This window comes from Cervus canadensis, chromosome 2 (genome assembly GCF_019320065.1).
Source record: "Cervus canadensis isolate Bull #8, Minnesota chromosome 2, ASM1932006v1, whole genome shotgun sequence".
Taxonomy (NCBI): Eukaryota; Metazoa; Chordata; class Mammalia; order Artiodactyla; family Cervidae; genus Cervus; species Cervus canadensis.
In genome coordinates, this window is record NC_057387.1 from 114,091,350 (window position 1) to 114,110,496 (window position 19,147).

Sequence of the window (19,147 nt, forward strand, 5' to 3'; positions counted from 1 at the left end):
AAAAGCCTGGCAAGATGAATATGAGAGGATAAAAGTGGTCTGGTGTCAATGGAGTGTTTCCAGGGCATTTCATTTGCTTTCAGTTCAGTTCAGTCATGTCTGACTCTTTGCAACCCCATGGACTGCAGCACACCAGGCTTCATTTAAAGGGAAGCTTCATTTGCTTTAAATTTATTTTATCCTTTTAAAAAATTGTTTACAGTGAGCACACAATGCTTTTATCTTTTAAAATTCAATTTCAAAGGTGACTAGGGCTTTGCTTGTTGGCCCAGTGTTAAAGAATCTGCCTGCCAATGGAGGGACACGGGTTCGATCTCTGGTCCAGGAAGATCCCCCATGCTGCGGGACAGCAAGGCCCGTGGGCCACCACCACTAAGCCTGCGTGCCTAGAGCCCATGCTCGACAATAAGAGAAGCCACCACCGTGAGATGCCGGAGTGCTGCGACTGGAGAGTAGCCCCTGTTCTCCGCAACTAGGGAGCGTCTCCACAAAGCAAGAAGACCCAGCGTAGCCAAAAATAATAAATAAATCTAAAAACAAAAATTCAGGTAGGCACTGAAATCATTTTCTTGGGAAAATTCCTGAGAACAAGTCCCCCAGGTTCTCCATCGCAACAGGCTAAGCTGGCAAAATACCTTCCAAGTATGGCGTCTTTTGAGCCTCACGAATCCCCAAGATGTAGGCGAGGTGGGTGCTCGGACGCCCTGCCACAGAGACAGTCCAGGTCGGGGAGGTTAGGTGACTGATGAGGCCAGACCCTGGGAGGATGCAAGTTTGCTGTCTCCCAGCTGCCCTGACAGCATTAACTGGCCCCCAAAATAACTGAGTTTAGGGAGCTCTCGGTGAGGTCAGATTTGGGGGGGAGCGTGGGCACGAGTCCCAGGGAACACGGGCTGTTTCTCAACTTCTTTCTGTAAGAGCTGGGGTGTGATCGGGGCTGGCTGGGGCTGGCGGCCCGCTGGGAGAGTCTTGCCAGCCCGCTAAGAGCCCACCGGGGCCAGAGAACAGCCTCCATTTCTGCGTGTGCTAAGCCAGGGGTGTGAGACAGCAGAACGGGGACAGGGCTCATGAAGGAGACGTGATGCTCCCTGGAGGGACTGTACCCAGGCCCGGGGTGACTGGGGTGTGGCCACGCTGATGGCCCATGATGGGAAGCTAGGGTGTCTGGCTCTGAGCATGGCGGCCAGTGGTGCCCTGGCATGCGGCACCTGCAGCTGCTGACGGCAAATCCTGAAAGCAATCCCCAGGCCTGGGGGGTCCTGACGCCCGAGCATCTGGGGCAGACCCCACAACCTGGGGCATCCTCTGCAGGGGCTGGGCCGGACATCCAGTGCTGAGGTTGCGCTCCTCTGAGGCCTCCCCACCTCTCCGGCTCGTGGGAGGCTCCCTGCACCTCTGCCTCCGCCGTCACACGGCCCCAGCTCCGAGTGTCCGAACCTCCCTCCTTGTAAGGACACCCGTCCCTGGAGGGGGCCGATCCGAGTGCCACCCCATCTTACCTGGCACCTCTGCAGTGATCTATCGGAGGCTGGAGGCACAGACATCGGGGTTAGGCTCCGAATACATCTCTGGGGAGGAGCACCCAACCAGAGTGCCCGAGAGTGCGGAGCTGCATGGACCGGGCCTGTTTCCCGGCACCAGGGCGGAGTTCCCGGGGCTGCGGATGCCAGCTGCCATGAAGGCATGGGGCAGGGGAGTGGGACCAGCCCCCAGAGCCGCGTGCGGTCCTGCCCTGAGCAGCAAGTCCTTGTGGACAGCCTTCCCGCTTGGATCCCACGGTCGCCTGAGCAAGGAGAGTGAGGCTGTCCCGGCCCGGGGCTTGGCAGAGGCCTGAGAACTCCCTGAGATTCTGACTCCTGCGGCCCAGAGGTCTTGGGGTACTTGGCACCTGTGTGCTGGGCAGCTCTGGTCTCCCTGCTCACCATAGCCCCTGATGCCAATGCACCCTTGATTCGTGGTCCAGGCGGGGCCAGCAGCTGCTCAGGGCACCCAGAGGAGGCGACTCTAGGCGCCCAGCCCCCAGCCGCCTCCTCCAGGAAGGAGGCCAGGCCTCTCCTCTCCGGGGCCCTCTCAGTCGGCTCACAGCCCCTGTGTGGGGTTCCCAGGGACCCGAGGACAAGGTCAGGGGTCTTCTCTCTTCTGGAAGACAGACTGGACTCCAGGCGGGTAGTGCCGGGTGCACCCCACCCCCCCCGCCCTTCCCCCAGCACTGAGGAAAGCTCACGTCAGCCAGCGGCAAGCCTGTTGCCAGGTGTGGGCACCATGGTGCCAATGCTCGTCCCCCCAGGTCCCAGGGACTCTGACCTCTGAGGCCTTCCGGAGGTCAGGGGTCATCCCCAGACTGCGGGGGAGGCTGCCTTCGGAGGTACCCCCAAGCACCCCCCTCCTCAGCTTCGTGGGGGGTGGGCAGGGGCATGGGCAGTGTTCAGCAGGATCGGAGCCTGGGGTCCTAGATGCCCCTCCACATCTCGAGCCTCGGTGGGCAGGTGCCCTCAGCCCGTGTGCAGCCCGGAGGACCACAGAGGGGCACAGGGCCCACGGCGAGAGGGCGGCAGACCTGGGCCAGGGGACACCGGCCCTGGGGCAGCTCCCTCCCCGCTGGGGACCTGCGTTCACAGCCTCCGGAGGACCCACTGGACAGGCTGTGCAGTCCGTGACGACATGTGAGCCCCTGGACTCCCCGGCGCAGGGGCAGGGCGACCTTTCACCTGTGTGTGTGTGCTGAGTCACTCAATTGTCTCCGACTCTTTGCAACCCCATGGACTGTAGCCCGCCAGGCTCCTTTGTCCATGGGATTCTCCAGGCAAGAATATTGGAGTGGGTTGCCATGCCCTCCTCCGGGGGATCATCCCAACCCAGGGATCGAACCCACGTCTCTTATATCTCCTGCATTAGGCAGGTGGATTCTTTACCACTAGCACCACCTGGGAAGCCCTTTCCCCGTACCTCACATCTAAAATGCAACTTCAGTTAAAAGAGAAACAGTCAGAGAGGGCTTGTCGCCGAGGAAATGCCAGGCGTGCGTGTCCAGCCAGCGGGGGACTTGCCACGCTTCTCCAGGAAACCTTGAGTCCTGGGTTTTGACAGTCCTCCTCTCACGCTGAACTTTAAACTGGTTAAAGCTGCTGCTCCGTTTACCTGCGGCTCACCACAAAGCCTGGGTCCCCTGGCCTGATGTTTGTGAGGCCAGCGAGTGCTGTCTCCCGAGGTCTGCGGGTGCGATGCACAAAGAGCCTCTTCCTGGGTTCTGGGGTGTGAGAAGGTGGGGGCGCCTGACAGACCCTAGATCAAGGTTCTGCTGTGTTTAAAGCAATGCTTTTTTTAAAAAAAAAAAACAAAACTTTTACTTTGTATTGGAGTATAGCTGATTAACAATGTTGTCATAGTTTCAAATGGACAGCAAAGGGACTCAGCCATACATATCCATGTATCCATTCTCTCAGCCACCCATATACGTGTGCGTGCTAAATTGCCTCAGTCGTGTCCAGCTCTGCGATGCTAAGGAGTGTAGCCCACCAGGCTCCTCTGTCTATGGAATTCATATACTCACTCTCAAAAGCAGGGTTTTCAGTCCAAATGTCAGCGGGAACTAGCCCCAAACACGGAATGACAAGAGCTACTTGAAGTATCTCTTTATTTCTGGTAACCTGTGCCCCAGGGGCACGGGCTGGGAGGCAGCGGGCACTCAGGATGCAGCCTGGCCAAGCCCCGCCTCACGGGGCTGGAGCCCCAGCCCACGTCCTCTCCGCCGTCACCACCGTCACATGAATGACACAGCACCCCAGGGACCTAGGGGGGAGGGGGCTGAGCCCCTCTGAAGCCCCGAGAAGCACAGAGTGGGCACCTCGGGAGCCCCCGGAACACACAGATTTTCTGCGAGCCCACCTGCCTGTTGTGACTGGCGTGTCCCCGTCACCCTGTGGCCAGGGGCTGCTCCCGTGCTGCCCGCCCGGCGCCCAGACAGCAGGGAGCACAGGCGAGACCAGGGGTCCCGGGTGTCCTGGCCACCTCCATCATGGTGCGGATGGAGCGCCCGGGTGCCCCACAGTCCCGCTCCTCCAAGGCTGCCCTCTGCTGGGCTCCTGGCCCTTTGAGGCCTGGCATCCTCGCCCAGGGTGCCCTGACCACAAGGAAGCTGCACAGTTGGACCAGGGAGGGGCAGGGGAGGGTTGACAGATGGTGTCCAGAGCCCAGGCCTTGTGGCCCCTCCCAGGACACGACTAAACAAACAGCTGTGGACATGGCGTCTCCACAGGGCTGCTCCACGGGACAGGCTCCAAGCGGCCTGTTCCTGGCAGAGACCCACCCCTGTCACATAGGTGGTGACCTGGCCAGGCTGCACCTGCCCACCCACCCGCCAGCCAGGACTCCAGGCCAGGCTTCCACGAGCCGCACTGGGCACCCGCAACACTGCATAGAGGGGTCCCGCCCGAGGCCGCACACAGACACAGTGACCCGTGTGGCCTGTGACAGGTGACAGGCCTCCGAGGACCTCCAGACAGGAAAACTCTCTGGGTGGGAGACTTGGCCACAGCTCAGAGAGAAGAGCAGGAGGGCTGAGCAAACACAGGGACAAGCATCCAGGGAGGGGGAACAGTACATGCAAAAAAACACAGGACAAGCATCCAGGGAGGGGAACGGTACATGCAAAAAAACACAGGGACAAGCATCCAGGGAGGGGAACGGTACATGCAAAAAAACACAGGGACAAGCATCCAGGGAGGGGAACGGTACATGCAAAGGCACAGATGCCTCTGTTAGACTGCAGTAAGGGTGGCAGTGTTCCGGAGGCAGGGGTCAGGGAGGCTCAATGAGTGGATCCAGGTGGGCAGAGGGTGGGCCGAGCAGGACAGGGTTTGGTCACCAAGAAAAGGAGCCAGAGCCCTCAGGGACTGCAGGCAAGGAAGCCAGGGCAGAAGCCAAGCCAACGGGGGCTCCCCTGTGGGCCAGGGACACCCCTGCTCCCAGCAGGCAGGAGATACCCAGAGTAGACACAGCTATGACCCGGGATCCCCTGAGGCAGAAGGCTCCTCCCCTCTGTCAGGTCAGGTCAGCACCAGGCCGGGCAGGGCTGACACGCCTGAGACCCCGGAGGCCCAGGCCGGCACCAGGCCCCAGACGCCACGGCAGAGCCAGACTTGAGACTGCTGGCTCCCGCAGGGGCCTGGGCGTCTGTGCCCGGGCCCCGTGTTTCACTCCTCCTGGCAGGCCCTGGGGTGGGCCCGCCTCTCCCTTTTCTGAGACCCAGCCTGGAAGCCCCCACAACCTCCTCTGGCAGCCCCTGGGAGGTGTCCCCTCCTCTGGGCTCTCGCGCCTGTTCGGCCTCTCCTCTCAGCTCCCAGGAGGCTGCCCAGGCCCTCTGCCCACTCCTACCCCTCACCAGCACCAGCAAGGCCTTCTCCTTCTCTTCTTGCGATGCTACATCAGTTGGAGCGACCAGACTGGGTCCCATTCCAGAGCGAAGGCTGGTAAGGAAGGGGGGAAGGTGTCAGGAGAGTGAGCAGGGGAGGGAGGGGGTGCCCACCGGACCCCCGTGTGCAGGACAGGACCAGGCTAAGCAGTGGCGCCTGGGTGCCTTCCTTGCAGCTGCCCTGAGTTGCTGTCTGCCCACCACTCAGGGCCTGTCCCCTCAGTCTATTCCTCTGTCCATCAGAGGGACAGAGTACCCCCACCCCAGCAGGGCTGTGAAGGTCCCCCAGGGGCTCAGGCCGTGACTGTCCAGCCTGGCTAAAACTTGTGGAGTCCCTCCACCCCAGGGCACCAGACAAATGTTCAGCAAATGCTGAACGCAGGGGCTCCACAGGGCTGAGAGGCGAATCCCTGTGGAGTAAGGTCACGTGCAGGTCCCAGGGAGTGTGGCTGCCTTCTTGTCCACCGTGAAGCCTCCGAGGAAGCTGGACTGCTTCCCTGGTTACTGCAGTCCCGGCGTCAGATCCCGAAACACAGAACAGGAAGCCCCCAGCAGGCTTCAACCTGGCCCCCTGCAGTCTGTAAGGAGCAGGGTCTACTCTCAGGATGCCCGGTCAGCACCTCCCTGGCCTGGTCACCCGCAGTGCAGGGCTCCTCCGACGTCCCAGGACACCAGCGGCTCTGCTGGGCAGGTCGCCCTCACCTGGGCCTGGCCCCTCCTGCGGCACTTGTGGTTGCATTTATTCTGCTCGCCTACTGACTCAGAGGCCGAGACTTCCCAGCAAGCACCCCTTGGTTATGTGCATGGAGACCGAGCAACAGGACCCTTGGTGTCAACTCACAGAGGAAATGCTTATTCCAAAGGGTCAGGAAGGACACATGCTTCGGGTGTGCACGTGTGCACGTGGAACACACACACTTCTTTCTTTCTTTTCTTTTCAGAAAGCTTTTTATTTTATACTGGAGTATAGCCAATTAACAATGTTGTAATAGTTTCAGGTGGACATCGAAGGACTCAGCCACACACATACCTGTATGCATTCTCCCCAAACTTCCCTCCCATCCAGGCTACCTTGTAACATTGAGCAGAGTTCCTTGTGCTATACAGGAGGTCTTAGTTGATTGCAGCAGTGTGTACTTGTAAATCCCAGGTTTCCCTGGTGGCTCAGATGGTAAAGAATCTGCCTTCAATGCAGGAGACCCAGATTCGATGGAAGCTGCCCTGGAGAAGATAATGACTACTTCTTGCCTGGAGAATCCCATGGACAGAGGAGCTTGGTGGGCTACAGTCCCTGGGGTCTCAAGTAATTGGACATGGCTGCATGACTAAGAATGCACACACATGTAAATCCCAAATGCCCTAAATATCCCTTCCCCCCATCCTTCTTTCCTGGAAAGCATAAATTTGTTCTCTAAGTCTATGAGTCTGTATTTGCGGTCAGAATATAAATTGGTTCACTACTATGGAAAACAGCATGGAGGTGCCTTAAAAATGGAGCTATGATGTGACCCAGTAATCCCACTCCTGGGCATACATCCAGAGAAAGACATGGTCTGAAAGGGTACATGCACCCAGTGTTCATCGCAGTATTGTTCACAGAAGTCAGGACACGGAAGCAACCTAAATGTCCAGCAACAGATGAATAGACAAAGAAGACATGGTGCATACACACAGTGGAATATTACTCAGCCACTAAAAAGGATGAAATAATGCCATTTGCAGCATCATGGATGAACCTAGAGACTGTCATACTGAGTGACGTAAGAAGCAGAGAAGGAGAAATATTGTATGGCATCCCTTATATGCAGAATCAAAAAAGGAATGACATGAAAGGACATATATATTTCTAAAGTGTGTTTTTCCAAGAGCTAAGCAAGAGTCAGCAAGCTGTGGCCCTGGGCTGAATCTGGCCTAGGGCTCCTTCTGTAGCTCAAGCGTCATTGGCACAGGTCCACACCCCATGACTGCTTCCTCACCACCACAGCAGGGCTGAGAACCTTTAACACAGCCAGTAGGCCCACCAAGTTGGAAATGTTGGGTCTCCCATCCTATACATGAAATATGGGGCGCCTGCGCCCGCCAGCCTCACAGGGCTGGGCATCCCTGGGGACAGAGTGGGGGAGGGCTGGAGGGCAGAGGCCAGCCCGCTCAGCTCTGTCCTGTTCTCGCTGACTGGACTTTGCCAGCTCCTCCCTAGACGCTCGGGGTTCACCACCCCTGTCGACAGGCCTTTACGTGCAGGACAGACATTGATAACGGTTGGGTAACAACGACAACAGCACAGGCAGGGGGTGGAGCTGAGACCCACCCTCCAGGCTCAGCTCCTGGACACCGCGGTGCCCTGCGGCGCCCGGTTATCCAGCACAGGGGCTGCTGGGAAATGCTCTGGGCACTGACCACAGCCAGGGCGGTCCTGGGGCACAGGGCGGCAGGCTGGGTGAGGACTATGGCCTCCCACTCGCTGCTGGTGGCCCCCCCGGCGGCCCTGAGCAAGCCGCTGTCCATCCCCAGCCGGCTGCTGCTGGGGCCAGGCCCCTCCAACCTGACCCCTCGCGTCATGGCAGCCGGGGCTCTGCAGACGCTGGGCCACATGCACCAGGAGGTATACCAGGTAGGTCACCGAGGACTCAGCCTCGGTCCCCGGGCGGCCTCCTCCCGGGGGTGGGAGCAGGGAGGCTGTGAGCCGTGTGTCCACCACCCCCAGATCATGGACGAGATCAAGCAAGGCATCCAGTATGTGTTCCAGACCAGGAATGCCCTCACCCTGGCCATCAGCGGCTCGGGGCACTGCGCCCTGGAGGCCGCCCTGTTCAACCTGCTGGAGCCGGGCGACTCCTTCCTGGTCGGGGTCAGCGGCATCTGGGGGCAGCGGGCCCAGGACATCGCAGAGCGCATCGGTAAGAGGCGGGGCAGGGGGGTGGCTCCTCACTGTGTCCTTCCCCAAGGCCTCCCGCCCCAGCATGAAGCCTGGAAGCACCCAGGTCCGGCTACCAACCTCAGGCCCTCCCCAGGCAGAACCTACCCCCTTCCCCACGCTTCATGCCTCCACCTCCTGCCGGCCTGCTGCCTCCTCCAAGTGGACGTCAGGATGCTCCAGGGGCCCCCATCCCCTGGTCTCTTGGAACTTGGGGTCAGCAGTTTCCTAAGCCCATGGAGGGGCCGGCACTGCAGGGTCTCCGCTGGTCTCAGCCCAAACCTGGGGGACCCCCCAGCTCTCTGAGGTCTCTAGGGGCCAGCCCCGCCTCTGTCACAAGACAAAGTTCCAGAAGCTGCATCTCCTGTAAAATCTCAGAAGCAGTTTCTACAGCCGCAAAATGCTGAGGTAGGGACAGAGTTTGCAGTCCAGAGTAAAATTTTCTGGAGAGAGAGACAAAAGTCGGAGCCCAAGTGTGCTTTGGGTTTAATGATTGATCGTGGTTTGGAAACATCGTGAAGCTCCTGGCTGGTCACCTCCACACGCAGCCGCACTCTGTCCAGGTTAACAGACAACCCCTGACAGCCTGAGGGGGTCTTGGCCCCTCGCCAGGGCCCCTCCAGTCTACACACAGGCTTCAAGGGGACCCTGGGTTGGGCAGGGCACCCTCCTGGCCTGGGGCTCCCCACCTCACCCCACACCCCCGGGCTGGGGCTCTGGGACGGTCCTGGGACTCCCTGCCTCCTGCACATGAGGTTGGGGGTCTGCTGTGCATGGGGTGCGGGGGGATGAGACAGGGAGCAGCACAAGGGCCTGCCTTCCTGGAGCCCCCAGGCCCCAAAGAGGGCAAAGCCCGCTCAGGCCTCCCTCATCCATTCAGTCCTTCATCAAACACTGTGGTGCCTCTGAAGTCACCCTCTGGTGTCAGCCTCTGAAGTCACCCTCTGAAGTCACCCCCCGATGTCACTCTCTGATGTCACCCCCTGATGTCACCCTCTGATGTCTCTCTGAAGTCACCCTCTGATGTCACCCTCCAAAGTAACTTCTGATGTCACCCTCTGATGTCATGCTCTGAAGTCACCTCTGATGTCACCCTCTGATGTCATGCTCTGAAGTCACCTCTGATGTCACTCTCTGAAGTCACCTCTGATGTCACCCTCTGATGTCACCTTCCAAAGTCACCCTCTGATGTCACCCTCTGAAACTCAGCCTTGCACAGATCTGTACTTCCTCTGTGGAGAGGGCTGCAAGGGACAGGGGTGCCCCCGCCTGGCTGGGCTCAGGGAAGGTGGCCAGAGCAGGGGACCAAGAGCTGCGGGACCTGCTCCCATCCACTCGCCGCAGAGCCTGGATTCACCGAGCACACCCCAACCTCCTCTCCTGGGCAGCAGCTGGGCCAGTGTGGATGGCCCCCACAGGCCCCACCTGCTCAGCACGACCACTGTCCCCAGTGTTGGTCCCCACCTGTGTGTGCGGGGGCACTCACCACTCACATTGCCCCCAGGAGCCCGCGTGTACCCGATGATCAAGGTGCCTGGAGGCCACTTCACTCTGCAGGAGGTGGAAGAGGTATGGGGGGTGCAATGACCCAGGGAGGGGCTGGTCAGCTGGGCAGGCTTAGGGCAGGGAGGGGGCCTTGGTGGGTCCCCGGGTCTTCTGAGCCCAGCTGCCCAGCCCTGAAAGCTTTCCCACACCTGGGGGCAGGTGGAAGTTTGACCAGGAGGGTCCAGCTCCCCAAGGAAGCTAGGTCAGGACCGAGGTCTTGGCAGGGTGCAGGGGCAGGAGTGAGGGGGGGGAGCGGGCCATGCCCTGAGTCTTGGGGTGCCAGCTCCCTCATTGGGCAGGATCAGCCCAACCAGCCCAGAACCAGGCTGACCTCACGCTGGCCCTGGAAGGATGGGGTGGGGGGGCTGGGGCCACTCTGGCTCAGCCTCAGGAAGAAAGTCCATGTTGTCCTGGAATGAGCCCTCCTCCCAGACCCGAGATGCCTGGCCCTGCCAGCACAGGCGGGGCTGGAGGAGGGTTCGGTTCCCGCTGCCCAGATCTGGCCATCTATGTGGCCATCCCTGGGCAGGAGTGTTCAGGGTCGGTCTCATCCCACCCTCACAGGACAGTCCCCGCTGCCCAGACCTGGCCGTCTATGGGGCCGTCTATGGGGCCGTCTGTGGGCAGGAGTGTCTGGGGCAGGGCTCGTCCCACCCTCACAGGACAGTCCCCGCTGCCCAGATCTGGCCATCTATGTAGCCGTCTGTGGGCAGGAGTGTTCGGGGTCAGTCTCATCCCACCCTCACAGGATAGTCCTCGCTCCCCAGATCTGGCCATCTATGGGGCCGTCTATGGGGCTTTCTGTGGGCGGGAGTGTCAGGGTAGGCCTCATCCCGCCCTCACAGGACAGTCCTCACGTGAGGGGCTGGCAGACGGGGAGGCCCTGCCCCACTGGCTCTGCCTCAGGCTGTCACCTCCTCCCTCAGGCTCTGGCCCGGCACAAGCCAGCTCTCCTGTTCCTGGCCCATGGAGAGTCGTCCACCGGCGTGATGCAGCCTCTTGATGGCTATGGGGAGCTCTGTCACAGGTACTCCCGTCCCCACAGCTGAGCCTGTGCCTCAGGTGAGCCAGTGCCCCTCAGGTGAGCCAGTGCCCTCAGGTGAGCCTGGCCCCATAGTTAAGCCTAGGCTCTCAGGTCAACCTGTCCCCTCTGGTCAGCCTGTCCTCATATCTGAGCCTGGTCCCTCAGGTGAGCCTGTCCCTCAGGTGAGCCTGGCCCCTCAGATGAGTGTGTCCCTCAGGTGAGCCTGACCCCTCAGGTGAGCCTGTGTCCTCAGGTGAGCATGTCCCTCAGGTGAGCCTGTGTCCTCAGGTGAGCATGTCCACAGGTGAGCCTGACCCCTCAGGTGAGCCTGGCCCCTCAGGTGAGCCTGTCCCTCAGGTGAGCGTGTCCCTCAGGTGAGCCTGGCCCCTCAGGTGAGCATGTCCACAGGTGAGCCTGACCCCTCAGGTGAGCCTGGCCCCTCAGGTGAGCCTGACCCTCAGGTGAGCCTGGCCCCTCAGGTGAGCGTGTCCCTCAGGTGAGCCTGTCCCTCAGGTGAGCGTGTCCCTCAGGTGAGCCTGTGTCCTCAGGTGAGCGGGTCCCTCAGGTGAGCCTGTCCCTCAGGTGAGCGTGTCCCTCAGGTGAGCGTGTCCCTCAGGTGAGCCTGTGTCCTCAGGTGAGCATGTCCACAGGTGAGCCTGGCCTCTCAGGTGAGCATGTCCCTCAGGTGAGCCTGGCCCCTCAGGTGAGCATGTCCCTCAGGTGAGCCTGTGCCCTCAGGTGAGCCTGTCCCTCAGGTGAGCCTGGCCCCTCAGGTGAGCCTGTGCCCTCAGGTGAGCCTGTCCCTCAGGTGAGCCTGGCCCCTCAGGTGAGCGTGTGCCCTCAGGTGAGCCTGGCCCCTCAGGTGAACGTGTCCCTCAGGTGAGCCTGGCCCCTCAGATGAGCATACCCCTCAGGTGAGCCTGACCCCTCAGGTGAGCCTGTGCCCTCAGGTGAGCCTGGCCCCTCAGGTGATCCTGACCCCTCAGGTGAGCCTGTGCCCTCAGGTGAGCCTGGCCCCTCAGGTGAGCCTGGCCCCCCTCAGGTGAGCGGGTCCCTCAGGTGAACCTGGCCCCTCAGGTAAGCGTGTCCCTCAGGTGAGCCTGGCCCCTCAGGTGAGCCTGGCCCCTCAGGTGAGCGTGTCCCTCAGGTGAGTGTGTCCCTCAAGTGAGCCTGGCCCTGAGTGTTGGTGCTGGGGTCAGAGCCAAGCCCAGTTCAGATACAGGCTGGGGATTGGGTGGGGTGGCTGGGGTGCTGGCAGACCCCTCCCCACAGGAAGTAACAGGGAGGCCCAGCTCCCTATCCCGCTGGGCCCACCCCAGCCTCTCTCGTGTGGAGTGGGGTTCAGGCTTTCTTGGGGTCCTCCTGGGCCTGGGCAGAGGCTGGGTGGACCCTCCAGTCTGAGAGCAGGATCAGGTGTCCCCAGAGTGCCACCTCCCTCCATGCAGGTTAGGGCTTGATGCCGACCCTGCAGTCTGGGCCCAGGGCCTGCCCACCTTGCCCTGACCCCAGAGCCCCAGAGAAGCCACCGCCCTCCACTGGCTTCCCCAGGGCCCCCACCCCTCCACAGGGTCCCCTTCCAGGACCAGCATTTCTGCTCTAGACAGTTGACCACAGGATGAAAGGAGAGAAACTCCACCTCCAGGCTGGATCATCCTGGCAGACCTGCTGTCTGTCCTCCAAGGCGGCCACGGGGCCGCTGGGCACAGCCTCAGCCAGGACCACCTGCCCCCTGGAGTCCTGTCCAGGGGGCCGAGCTCACAAGTGTCACCTGGGCTGTGACCCCCAGGGGTCCACAGGGACCTCTTTGTGCCTTTCATCTAGGAAACTGTGGGGTGGAGGAGGGTCAGAGATTCAGCTCAGCCTGTTCCTGGACTCTGTCCTCCGCACGTGCTGGACTTCTGCCTGGTGGGCTGCTGGACAGACAGAGGGCCAGCCTTGAGCTGCCCAGCTCCCCTGACCCCACACAGCTCTGGGGCCTGCGAGCTCAGAGTACCCAGCTGAGCCGCAGGAAGCAGACTGCCCGGCTGGCCCTCTCGAGTACCTGTGGGGGACCCGGGGTCTAGCCCCAGGGGCCTGGCCATCCTGAGCCCCTGTGTGACGTCTCCCCTGCTGGGGGCTGCGCATTGCCCCAGCTCAGGGAGGGCCGCCATCTGAAGCCCTGTCTTGCTCTCTGCTGCCCCCCAGGTACCAGTGCCTGCTCCTGGTGGATTCAGTGGCATCCCTGGGGGGCGCCCCCATCCACATGGACCGGCAGGGTGAGTGCGTGCCCCCCACTCCAGCCATCGGTGGCCTCTGAGGGTCAGAAGTCCTCCCCGCTGTCCCATGCCCCGAGCACGTCCGGCAGTCACACACGGGGCCCAGTCTCCACAGGCCCCGGGGCACGTACCAGCTCCTCCCAGGGCAGGACAGCCTTCATACTGACCACACCCCGTGTCCCTGCTGGGCCGTCGGGCCCGGACAAGCCCAGGGAGAGAGGGAGGGAGAGAGGGACACTGCAGGACAAGCACTTGGAGAGAGTCAGAGCCCTGACGGGGCGGGTGTGGGCAGGGACCTGGGACCCCGTCCAGCGGGCCTCGGTTTCCCATTGGCCCCACCCTCAGAGAGGCAGCGGTGGGGCAGGGCTCGATCCCAGCCCTGGTCCTCTGTCCTCCCAGCTGGCTGCTTGCCCAGGGCCCTCCGCTGCTGCTGCCCGTATTTTAAAATCCCAGGGTGGTGGGGGCACCCCGTGGACGGGCACCTCAGGATGTGAGAGCATCACCTTTCCTCCCCCTCGGCCACCCGCACCGCCTCTGCCTGCACTTTGACCCCAGCCACGGGAGTCTGCCACAGCAAGCAGACACTAGCGGGGGCCCCTGGTTAGCTCAGCCCGCCTGGAACAGTGTCGGTCCTGCAGGCGAGGGGTCTGGTCCCACAGCACGCTCCTCCCTATGTTTGCACAGCTGGATGGTGGGTCCCAGGACCCCCGACGTCTGCTGGACGGGCAGCGTCTGGGCCGAGCGGCCCCCATGACCCCCCAGTGGGCTCGGCCCCTGAGTGTGCACCCCTCCCCCGCAGGCATCGACGTCCTCTACTCGGGCTCCCAGAAGGTCCTGAACGCGCCCCCAGGCACCTCGCTCATCTCCTTCAGCGACAAGGCCAAGTGAGTGAGCCCCGCCGCCCCCACCCAGGACCGGACTGGCAGTGAAGGCCAGCGGCCCCAGCGGGGAGGAAAGGAGGGACAGAACAGGCCCAGTGGGAGGAGAGGCCTGCCGGGGAGCCCAGGGTCTCCCAGCCCGGGGCACTGGGCTCTTCTCAGGCTGTTCTCTAGGCCCCTCCAGTGAACCCCAGCTTCACTTGCTCCCAGGAGAGATAAGGCCTCATCCCTAGGCCTCTAGTCTCAGTCTCCCCTCTCATTTTTTGTGGGTATACTATTTTTAAATTATTTAAATTTAAATCTCACCATTAAACACAGAGCATAAGTATATGGTGACCCATGTTCAGATTTCTGAAACAGAAAAATGGACAGACAGATAACTATGCAATAAACATTGTAGAATGTATTGAACAAATAGAGAAAACTTCAGGGCTGGTATACTTATGTGTCTTATGCATTTGGCATCCGTTTAGCATAGGGACAGGCCAGGCAACTGGGCAGAAAGCCCGTTCAGGACTAAACAGAGGCCCTTGGCTGCTGACAGCGTCTCTCCTTGGCTTCAGGCTTGAGACAGAGGAGTCTGACTCACGTATTGGTGTTGTTTAGTCACTAAGATTTGTCCGACTCTTTGTGACCCCATGGACTGCAGAACACACCAGGCATCCCTGTCCATCACCAACTCCTGGAGTTTACTCAACCTCATGTCCATCGAGTCAGTGATGCCATCCAACCATCTCATCCTCTGTCGCCCCCTTCTCCTCCTGCCTTCCATCTTTCCCAGCATCAGGATCTTTTCCAAGGAGACTGCTCTTCCCATCAGGTGGCCAAAGTATTGGAGCTTCAGCATCATTCCTTCCAATAATTTTCAGGGTTGATTTCCTTTAGTACTCACTGGTTTGATCTCCCTGCAGTCCAAGGGACTCAGAGTCTTCCCCAGCACCACAGTTGGAAAGCATCAATCCTTATGGGAAGACCCTTGCATTCAGGAGGAACAGTAGCAAAGGACAGACATCAAGGAAGGAGCTCTTGCAGACTGGGCCTGCGGGGCGGGCCTGCAATGGGCGGACTGCCTGGAGCTTGGCGTGTGGCCGCTCCAGTCCTGGGCCTGTAGGTTAGAACAGCAGTCTGGAAACATGACTACTGCAGTCTTCAGATTTCCCCAGTTTTCCAAACAAGTTTCCCAGATGCTTTCCTCAAACTGGGTCCCCTCCGCAGTCTTTCTGTGTTTGAACTCACCATCCAGCAGACCTTCCCATCTTTTCTCTCGGACCTGAGAATAGTGTAGGGCGACTCCGTGGGAGGAGACAGGGAAGGGGGTGCCAGCCGGGTCCTGAGGGACAGGCTCACAACCCCGGGCAGAGGCACAGGCTGGACCCCCGGGGGTCTGAACGCAGACAATGGGGCCTGAGCACCCCCGCCCGGGCTCACTTCTGAGAACCAAGGGGCACTGTTGCTGGTTCTTTCTCCCCAGAAGTAAGATCTATGCTCGTAAGACCAAGCCCGTCTCTTTCTACCTGGACATCAAGTGGCTGGCCAACTTCTGGGGCTGTGATGACAAGCCCAGGACGTGAGTGAGGGGATGGGGGTGCAAGGACTGACGGGGGGGATCCCCCACCTTCGTTCCCCCCACCCTGGCCAGAGCCACAGGCTCTCCAGTGCCAGGCCTGAAATACCCTCCAGGAACTGTGCCCTGCCTGCCCAGTAGCTCAGCGAGGCACCGGGCTCTAGGCAGGACCCAGTGCCCGGCCTCCACTACCATCCACCTGCCCCGGCGGCCCGGCCGCTGCCCCTGCCTGGAGCCCTGCCCCCACCCCGATCTGCCTGTCCTTCGGGTTCCGAGTCCATAACCCCTAAACTGGACCCTGCTCCCCTGGGAGGGGGCTGGGGGAGAGCAAGTCACTGCCCGAGTGCACCCACTGACCCGGGCCCCTCTGTGCCCCAGGTACCACCACACCACCCCGGTTGTCAGCCTGTACAGCCTGAGGGAGAGCCTGGCCCACCTGGCGGAGCAGGTGCGGGGGGCGGGGGGCAGTCGGGGAGCCTGGAGCTGGGTCCCTCAGGGCGAGCCTGGGGAGCCCCGGAGCCCCCACCCGGGGTTCCCTCAGCCTGGGGAGGCTTGCTGGAGAGAGACTGGGCTGGGGCGGGAGGGCTCTGGGCGGGGCTAGGGGCTAGCTGCGGACTGAGGGGGGCCTGGGGGCAGACACAGCGAGGGGACAGGTGTGGCCACGTTCCCGCCCTCTGACTCCCAGTAAAGCACACACAAGGGCAGGCAGAGGGGAGGCAGCCTGCGAGCAGAGAGGCCGGGTGGAAGGAGAGAGGGCGGACCCGAGGGAAGTCTGGGGAGTGAGACCCCCTCCAGGAGCCCCGCTGTGCCCGCAGCTCCCAGGGAGGGCAGGAGCCGCACGGGTCAGCAGCTGTGACGCCCCCAGGGCGGCGCCCGTGACCAGGGCAGTGTCCGTACTCTTGGGACCCAAGAGGCCCAGAAACACACCGGGACAGCCCCCAGTGGCCAGCCCAGCAGCCAGCAGAGGCCTGCAGTGCTGCACCAACCACGTCTGCCCTGTGTCTACTCAGGTCACCACTGCCCTGGGCCGGGCTAGGCTCAGGCTGGGCCGTGGGCAAGGCTGTCCCAGCCTCGGGCTGGCGTGTGTGGCCGGAGAGGCTGGGGCTGCACACTCGGCAGGGGGGTCTCCAGAGCGGGGCCCCGGCTGTGAGCTCTGGAAGCAGGGGATGCTGGGCCCCCAGAACAGGGCCTGTGGGGTCAGGGGCTGGGAGGGCACTGTCTGCACCTGGCCAGCTCCCCGCCTCTGGCTGGGTGCACACCCCCTCCCAGGGGCCTGGAGGACCCAACCACCGGCTGGGGCCCAGGCTATTTCCCCTCCAGACTATTCCCACTTCCCCCGAGGGGCCCAGGCCCGGCCCTTGGAAAGAGTCAGGGCCTTAAACCTGCGGCTCAAGGGGGCTCCCAAAGGGTTCAGTGTCCAGGACAGGAGAGGAGAGCCTCCCCAGGGGAGCAGGCCAGAGCTCCCCTGCTGTGCATGCCAGCCAGCTTCTCCCACTCCAGCCCCGAGGAGGGAACCCACCCACCCCCCAGCCTGCACTCTCTCCCTCAGGGCCTGGAGAACAGCTGGCGGCAGCACCGCGAGGCCTCCGAGTACCTGCACGCGTGTCTGCAGGGGCTGGGCCTGCAGCTGTTCGTGAAGGACCCGGTGAGGAGGGCAGGGCAGGGGCGGGGGCAGGGGGCAGAGCGCAGGGGGCAGGGGTGGGGAGCGGGAGGCAAGGGAAGGGGGCAGGGGCAGAAGGCAGGAGCAGGGGTGGGAGCAGGGGGTCAGAGGGCAGGGGGCAAGGGGCAGGAGGTGGGGGCAGGGGGCAGCAGGTGTGGATGGAGAGAAGGGAGAGCTCCTGTCCAGCCCCCATCTGGATATGTGGGTCCGGGGTGGGGGCAGTCATGTTCATGGTCACGGCTTTCTGGCCTCTGGATCTCAGGGCACTTAACTGGGTGCCCCTGCTCCCCCCAAAGCCTCCTGCCTGGAGTCGTGGGTGATCTCTGAGCCAGAAGATGCCCGTTGGCCCTCAGAGCCCCGGCCAGACACCAGCCTGGAAGGGGTTAGGGGTGGGGTATGCTGGGTGAGCCAGACACTCCGAGCTTCAGTGTGTGACCTGCCAGAGAGCGGACACAGGGCGGGGGGCAGGGGTCCCTGGAGGCTGGAAGCCCCACCCTGAGCACCAGCCGCGGGCGTGGCTGCTGGGAGGGTGGAGACCCCGCTCTATGGGCCCTTTCTCCCACCCCCATGCTCGACCCTCCCTGCCACCCCTCTGGAGGCCGGGCGGGGGTCTCCCTGCGATCTGTCAGGAGGTGGCCGAGCCCCATGCATCCTGCAGGCGCTCCGACTGCCCACCATCACCAGTGTGGTGGTCCCCATGGGCTATGACTGGAGGGACATTGTCAAGTACATCATGGACCACCACGACATCGAGATTGCCGGCGGCCTTGGGCCCTCGGCGGGGAAGGTAAGGGCCCTGCGGCCATGAGCGCTCCAGGCCCAGGCCTAGGCCAGTGGTAGCAGGAAGGGGACACCTTTCTCTCAACGGGGGAGTGACTCAGCCAAGTGCACCCCGGCCCCTCCTCCCGCACTGGGGGACGCCAGCCGGCTCTGCGCTGACCTCGGGGCTGGCAGCCAGGCCCCGCCAGAGGTGACCTCCTCCCCCGGCCCTGCCCCAGGTGCTGCGGATCGGCCTGCTGGGCTGCAACGCCACGCGGGAGAACGTGGGCCGGGTGACCCGGGCCCTGCGGGAGGCCCTGCAGTGCTGCCCCCGCAACAAGCTGTGACGGGCTGCCTGCCCCTCGTCCACCCTGGGAGCGGGCGGGTGGCCCCGGGGCGAACAGACTCTGCAGGGGGCACCGGCCAGCAGCTGCCCTGCCCAGGCATCTGCCCCACCCCAGGCGGCCCGTCACCTCCACTGGTGGAACGTCCTGGGTGTGGCCGCATGGACCCTCAGCACCTCTCCTTGAGCTGTTGCCCCCATAGGTCCCTGGCCTCCTATGAAGGTTCAATAAAGGCTTCATCAGTCTTCACTGTGTGGAGTGGATCCCTGCTCCCTGACTGCACCTGAGCTGGGGGTTTGAATTCAGGGAGCAGAACCTTGCCGGAAGGATCCGGGCTGGAGGACGGGTTGTGTGGGCTGGTCAGCGGCCTGGGGTCCCTGTCACTGTACAGTCTGGGTCTAGATCTTGAACCTGCAGACACCTCCTCTCCCACCACACCCACAGAGGCCCCGCGGCCCACGGAGTCATAGGCTAGGGCTCCGAGGGCCCAGGAGCACACAGCCAGGACTCGGGCCCTGAGGAGCCCCGGGCACACCGCAGACATGCAGGCGCTGAGAGCCGGGGAGGGCCCGGCCCTGGGCCGCTCTGCACTCACATGTGCAGCAGACAGGGGCCAGGACTGCAGCCCCCTCCCCTGTGGCCTGGCACCCCCGACCCCCTGTCCCTAGCCCCTGCCCCTCCCTGGAGTGTGCCTGGGTCTGGCTCCCTCATCTGTCCTTCCTGGGAAGGGTCCGTCCAGGCCCGACCAGAGTGTGCTGCCAGCGGTCATGGCCACGTCCACATGTCCCGGTCCT

General features: G+C 62.3%; 1 protein-coding gene across 1 annotated transcript; it reads left to right on the forward strand.

Annotated features, from left to right (window-relative positions):
- The first annotated feature begins 7,626 nt into the window (after nucleotides 1-7,626).
- AGXT (alanine--glyoxylate and serine--pyruvate aminotransferase) lies at nucleotides 7,627-18,598 on the forward strand. Its single transcript, XM_043448420.1, has 11 exons — nucleotides 7,627-8,021; nucleotides 8,115-8,307; nucleotides 9,829-9,893; nucleotides 10,796-10,896; nucleotides 13,078-13,148; nucleotides 13,948-14,032; nucleotides 15,498-15,593; nucleotides 15,969-16,038; nucleotides 17,140-17,235; nucleotides 17,909-18,037; nucleotides 18,249-18,598. The coding sequence occupies exons 1-11, from the start codon at nucleotides 7,791-7,793 to the stop codon at nucleotides 18,354-18,356; spliced, it is 1,245 nt and encodes a 414-aa protein (XP_043304355.1). The 5' UTR covers nucleotides 7,627-7,790; the 3' UTR covers nucleotides 18,357-18,598.
- Nucleotides 18,599-19,147: the final 549 nt, after the last annotated feature.